Source organism: Danio rerio, chromosome 5, assembly GCF_049306965.1.
Source record: "Danio rerio strain Tuebingen ecotype United States chromosome 5, GRCz12tu, whole genome shotgun sequence".
Classification (NCBI taxonomy): Eukaryota; Metazoa; Chordata; class Actinopteri; order Cypriniformes; family Danionidae; genus Danio; species Danio rerio.
In genome coordinates this window covers 32330571-32337432 of record NC_133180.1, presented here as the reverse complement: position 1 = coordinate 32337432, position 6862 = coordinate 32330571, and the positions used below count along the sequence as shown (strand labels likewise).

At 35.0% G+C, this 6862-nt stretch overlaps 1 protein-coding gene across 1 annotated transcript; it reads left to right on the top strand.

The window, feature by feature from the left end:
* Positions 1-3404: 3404 nt before the first annotated feature.
* On the top strand, positions 3405-5766 carry dpm2 (dolichyl-phosphate mannosyltransferase subunit 2, regulatory). Its single transcript, NM_001122846.2, has 4 exons — positions 3405-3462; positions 4259-4348; positions 4475-4577; positions 5167-5766. Exons 1-4 carry the CDS (start codon positions 3460-3462, stop codon positions 5220-5222), a joined length of 252 nt encoding a protein of 83 aa, NP_001116318.1. The 5' UTR covers positions 3405-3459; the 3' UTR covers positions 5223-5766.
* The last annotated feature ends 1096 nt before the right edge of the window (positions 5767-6862 follow it).

Here is a 6862-nt window from a genome sequence, read left to right as displayed (position 1 = left end):
ACCACATTGCGTCCAATTTCTGATGACTTCCAGCAGGATCATGCGCCATGTCATAAAGCGTGAATCATTTCAGACTGGTTTCTTGAACATGACGATATGTTCACTACTCAAACGGCCTCCACAGTCACCAGTTCTCAATCCAATAGAGCACCTTTGTGATGTGATAAAAACGGGAGATTGGCATCATGGATGTGCAGCAGCTGCATGATGCTATTATGTCAATATTTATCAAAATCTCCAGTACCTTGTTGAATCTATGCCATGAAGGATTAAGGCAGTTCTGAAGGCAAAAGTGGGTACAACCTAGTACTAATAAGGTGTTCCTAATAAAGTGGCCGGTGAGTGTATATGCTTGATTTAAGATGCTGTTGCAGGGAGCTGACTGGGGTTTAATGTTCATGTTGAAAACAAGAGGGTTGATTTTTAGTTACAGTTTGTGTACATTTCAGCAATCTGGAGTTCCTATTTTAAACAAAATAATAATTGAATTGAAAACAATTAAATAAATCATTATTCTAAAATTTTGAAAAATCTTGAATATGATGGCAAACGATTATAAAATGAATATTTTTTAATGTAATGTAAAATGAAGATTATTTAAGGTAAATAACTGAGCTCAGACTCCAGAATACTGAAACCTCTGATGATTTCCACAGCCTGTAATTTTCACTACAGCAGCACTTAAATATTGAGGACTAATGTCACTCACACACACTCTCCAGAATGTTTCATCTCTCCTTTACTGTGGTGGAGGATGAAAGCTATGCACTTACAGAACGCTTTCCGTAATGACATCCATATTAACAACAGCAGCATTCATAATAAATAAATAAATTATATTCTGGAGATAAAAATGTCTAACTTGTATAGACTAAACGAATTTACCACTAAAGTACTATGGAAATGAATTTATTTTTCTGATTGTGACAGATATTTATATTTTAAGATCACACATAAGCGATGTGTTGTTCCAAAGTTTTCTTGGTCTTGTACGTTTGGATCTTCATGCACAGTGAGGTGATGTCTAACGCTGGACCAGAACTGTTTCTACACTCAAATGTGAATGTTTCTTTAATCTAACTGTCAAGTGAGGTTATCTGCATGTATTATTTTGGGGGAAATAAAGATAACGTTGGGTATCTTCATCTTTGTGTGCTTTATTTGACAACATTCAGATAATAGTCCTGCTGGGGAAAAAACTGGACTTGTTTAAACCTTTAAAAAATTTGTTAACATCAGTTCATTTTAATAGCTTGTATTGTATTTGGGGTCATGCTCCGTTATGTAGTGATTTTAACACAAGCCACTGATAGGAGACAATAGATTACCAGTATAGAGACCTGCAGGGACCATTACAGTTTCCATCAATACAATTCCCATTAAAGCCACTGAAACTATTACAATTTATATCGTTTTGTCATTCAATTCAGCTTTATTTGTATAGCGCTTTTACAATGGATGAATGTGCTTGTCATATTCCCCCTTGTCCAACTCAGAATATTCAGAAAACCAGTTTAAAACTACAACTGGTCATTTTTTATTTAGTAAAGTCTATAAAAAGATCTGTAAGTTGTTCCATTTTGGTCTGTAAATAATTAAGTTACATTAGAAGCACAAATATAGGCTGGTACAGTTGTAACTTTTTGTTTACCTTTCTATATCCTTGAGATATTTTAAGCCAGTGTGTTCAAAATGTGATTCAAACTAGCTACAAGTGTCAGCTTTTAAATGGCCTACATGTTATCTTTGTAGCACAAACAGAAAATGCACAGTTACGTTTCAAGCATCCAATTGTAACAGGATATTCACTGGGGTGACATGTAACATTATAAATCAGAATTATGACAAAAAAGGACTCAGCTCCGAGTATAATCTGTGTTTGTCTCTGTTACAAAGATGAATAAAATGTTTAAATGTGCATCAGTTTAACAATTATATAGGACTGTTTGTGTGTGCAGGCTTCATGAGCACACAGAGCACAGGTGAAATTAAATATATAGACACAGCTAAATTTGCTTGGGGTTGTTGGTAACATTTCACCAAGTTTTTTGTTCCAACTGATCCAGAGTGTTGTAGCCAAGGATTTGCATTACTGCTAAAACATTTGCAACAGCATCATGGGTTTAACATATCTCCACAAACACACAATTTAACATTGATGGGTTTAACTAAGTCAGGAATAAAAATATAGGCTAACTGTCTTAGTTCAAATATAGTTTCCCTCCTATAACATGTCCTGTGTCTGACTCTACTGGTTCGTATGTGGAATGAGGATCAATGTGACCTTACTGTATGTGAAGACTGAAGTGAATCAACTGTTTTTTTTTATTCTGGCTGTATCTGCCAACATTTGTCTCCGAAATTCAGATGGAAGTGTTAAACAATGGACCGGGTTTCAAACGGCGGCGGCGGAGATCGGAAACTATACGTATATAGCCTACGTGTGTGTTTGTGCACATCTCCCTGCGATATAGTCTAATGTAATCCAACTGTAGTATTTTGCAGCATCATGATCATGTATGTACCATAAAACCACATGCAAAACTTTTCCTTACAGCGCCACCTACTGGACACTTACACACACTGAGCAGAAAAACACTTCTCAAGCAGAGGGCCGAAATACTAAAATAACAAAACCAAATATATTTATCAGTTTAACTCATTCTCTCAGAATAAGTATTGTATGTGTGTGAATGTGAGTGTGTGGATGTTTCCCAATACTGGGTTGCAGCTGCCTTTATGGTCTTCATTAAAGATGTGGAGAAAGAATTATAGCCAATATAAAGTTGATTTCAGAATCTAATAAGAAAGCTTTAAAAACTGTGAAAATATGCTTTGCTTTTAAGGTCTTCGTGTAAGTAGCCTTAACTCTGATTTGCAAAACAAATTTTTTATGCTAATAAATAATAATGTGAACAATTAATTTAATACTTATAAATATTTAATGTCTTTCCATTTCTCTCTTCTCTTTATTCATTCATTCATTTTCTTGTTGGCTTAGTCCCTTTATTAATCCGGGGTCGCCACAGCGGAATGAACCGCCAACTTATCCAGCATGTTTTTACGCAGCGGATGCCCTACCAGCCGCAACCCATCTCTGGGAAACATCCACACACACACACACACACACAAACACACACACACACACTATGGACACTTAAGCCTACCCAATTCACCTGTACCGCATGTCTTTGGACTGTGGGGGAAACCGGAGCACCCGGAGGAAACCCAGGCGAACGCAGGGGGAACATGCCTTCTCTTTATCTCTTATGTTATTTTTTTCTATTGTTTCATACTGTTCTTTTTGGAGGGTATCTAAACCTGGATCTGTGTTTGTGCGCCCTCGTGTGATGAATAATGAAAAAACCAAGGTGAGTTGTAAACTACAATTCCCAGCACTTCCTTTGCCTGTCGGAAGTACGTACGTTTTACAGCTCATGCGGAAGTGGCACGTTCGTAATGGTAAGATGAAATTAAATGGGTATAAAATTGTTGTTTTGTCCTGTGTATTTATATATTTTGTATATTACAGAACACATTTTAAGACGCCTCGTCGTTCCTAGAGAGTTAACTTACTGTTCAATTTTCTAGTTAATGTGATGCGTCTGGTTCATGAGAGTTTCAGTTTTTAGACATGTTATATAACTTACTTTTTATTTAAAATTATATTTATTCATTACTTGTTCGTTCATAGTTTAAAGACCGCTGCTGAAAGCTAGGCCAATATATACTTTGCTGTGATCCAGAGATCCAGACAGAAAGTCTTTATAAGCTCTATGTATGTACATATGAAGAGTTCAGATGCAAAAACCTCTAACGTTAAGTGCCATCCTAAATTTCCATGGAAAATTTAAAATTTTTACCTACCTCCTTTGTTTATGTTGAGATATTTCACTTTAAAGAACAGGAAAAGGACTTATTCTTTGTCCTAAAGTGATATTACTGAACATACACACTGGAATCTGATAAAAATGCTTATTTTAGAGGAAAAACTCAGATGGCATTTAGAGATATTTGCATCTAAAATCTTCATACATGTTCTTAATTTATGTTAAACTTGAGGTAAAATTATTATTATTATTATTTTTGTTTTGATTGTAAAATACAATTGAAATAACCCCAAATAAGACTTAAGAAATTGTATATTATTTTATTGTATAATTTGTATAAATATTTTATTGAATTACTTATTTTTGCAATTTATATAAAATGTGATGTGTTAATATATGAGCTAAGCCCAAAAACTATTTATCTTAAGGCAACCGGAGCAGATCAAGCTGTTGGCTTTGGACTCGTTGGCTTTAGTCTTTTGCTGTTCACATATTACTCCATTTGGGTGGTAGTCTTGGTAAGTGATCAGTTAAATTCATTTTTACCGGTAGATAAATCATGCACAATGTGTTACTTATTTCCTGTGCTACTAAAACATATGCTGCTAAAAAAAGTGATGGAAACTCTTCTGCTCTTATTCCAGCCTTTCGTAGACAGTGACCATGTGATACACAGCTATTTTCTTCCACGAGAATATTCAGTCATACTTCCTGGCATCGCAGCATTAATCCTCTTGCTCTTTGTTGGTAAGCAGATCAAGTAATAAAACCATAAAAAAATTAACATGACATGTTCATGCTGTAAATTTTGATTAAAATATGGTCATTTTAAGCATTTATGCCTCAGTGAGGAAAGCGAAAAACAAAATCCTTCTTTAATAAAAATAATAATTTATAGTAATAATACATTTTATTTGTATAGCACTTTTCCAGCATAACATACAACTCAAAAGTGCTTCACAAACATGAACAAATAGTAAAAGCAACATCAACGTGGGGAGCTAAAATATAGAAACAGATAAGCAAAATTTAAATTGCAAATGTTGAGAATAAAAATTATTTATCAGAAAATTATTATTACAATCAATAGTTTTGAAATATTTAAACCGGATGATTAAACTTTTACTTTAACATAATAATTGTGTTAATTAAATTTATGTGAACATAATTCTGTCAAAATAGTTTTTCTTGCATTTTCTTGAACGCTGCAAATAGATTTACTAAATGATTTTAAACATTGTTCACTTTTAGCATGTTTGCACAGCTAACCTTAAAATTAAAAGCTTTTCATGTTTTCCTCTGTATTTAATAATCAAATGTTCTACTTCTCTTTAAGGCACATTCATAGGGATCGTAACATGGAAGAATCGAAAACCTAAGAAAGTTGATTAAGACTCTCCAGGTTGTTGTGATTCGTACTGCAGCAAGAATGATCAGCGTTGGTTTTACTCATCCATGTGAAGAGGATGAACTTCTGGAATCCAGTCATTTGTCATGTTCAGGTGCTGTAGTTGTTAAAATGAACATCAAAATAGAGTTAACTAATTCACCAAAGCCGTACTGAACATGTACACAATAATAGTCTACCTGAGCTTTGTACATCTAGTAGCTACAACATTGACTCAAGACCATGCTAGTAGTGCAATGATTTAGGGAATTAGCGTGAATAATACATAAGATGATAAAATAGGCACATAAGACATGTGTGTAGTTTAGAGCACATCTAAATGAAATATGGGAGTAATGTTTCATTGTTCTTGTACTATGCTTTAAGTCTGTGTGTTTCAGCTGTTCTCTTGTTTTGTAAATAGACATATTTATGAGGTAGAGTGCTTCCTTTTAGCCTCAAATATCAGAAGAAGAGTCTGAAAATAATGGGAAAGGGATTTTTTGCTGTTTCAAACAATTCCTCATTAAATGAACAGAAATATACCTATGTCATGTGTTTTATATGATTTATTTGACATAACACTTCTGCTACTGTAGCTCATCTGTTTTTAGGGTTTGAGGTGATTTTAATATCTCAGCTGTAATGATAGTGGTTGTTACTCTTGTGCTGTGTTACTGCTTACCTTTCTATTGAACCAGTCTGGCTATTCTTTGGCCTCTTGCATTAACAAGTCATTTTTACCCACAGAACGGATGCTCATTAAATATTTTATTATATTATTTTGCTATAAAAGCCCAGTAGGGCGAGGCAGTGGCGCAGTAGGATGTGCTGTCGCCTCAAAGCAAGAAGGTCGCTGGTTCGAACCTCGGCTCAGTTGGCGTTTCTGTGTGGAGTTTGCATGTTCTCCCTGCCTTCGCGTGGGTGCTCCGGTTTCCCCCACAGTCCAAAGACATGCAGTACATGTGAATTGGGTAGGCTAAATTGTCCGTAGTGTATGTGTGTGAATGTGTGTGTGGATGTTTCCCAGAGATGGGTTGCGACTGGAATGGCATCTGCTGCGTAAAAACTTGCTGGATAAGTTGGCGGTTCATTCCGCTGTGGTGACCCCAGATTAATAAAGGGACTAAGCTGACAAAAAAATGAATGAATGAATGAAAAGCCCAGTAGATCGGCAGTTTCTGCAAACAACCTTTTTGACAACAACAACAATCAATGCCAAATGCAAATTCTGTTAAAGAGACATTTCACCCCAAATGAAAAAATACTAGCTTTTATTCTCAGCTTTAAAAATATTATTTTTTTTTCTGTTGAACATAAAAGATCACATTTTAAAGACTGCTGCTATCATAACCATTTTCCATAGTAGGAACCATTCTGTAGAAATCAATAACACCCAATTACCAGTGTTCTGTGAAATATCGTCTTTTGCAGAAAGAAACTCGGATAGGTTTGAAAGAAGTGGAGTGGAGATAAATGATTATATGTATGATTTTTTTGGAGGGTGGAGGTAAACTATGCCTTTAAATCAGCTATTGTCAGTATTCTGAAGTTTGTTTTGCGCTTCAGCAGATTGTCTTGACAGTGTCTACATGCCTAAATGCTTCACGCTGATGCTCTGTGATTGGCTGTTTAGATATTTGTG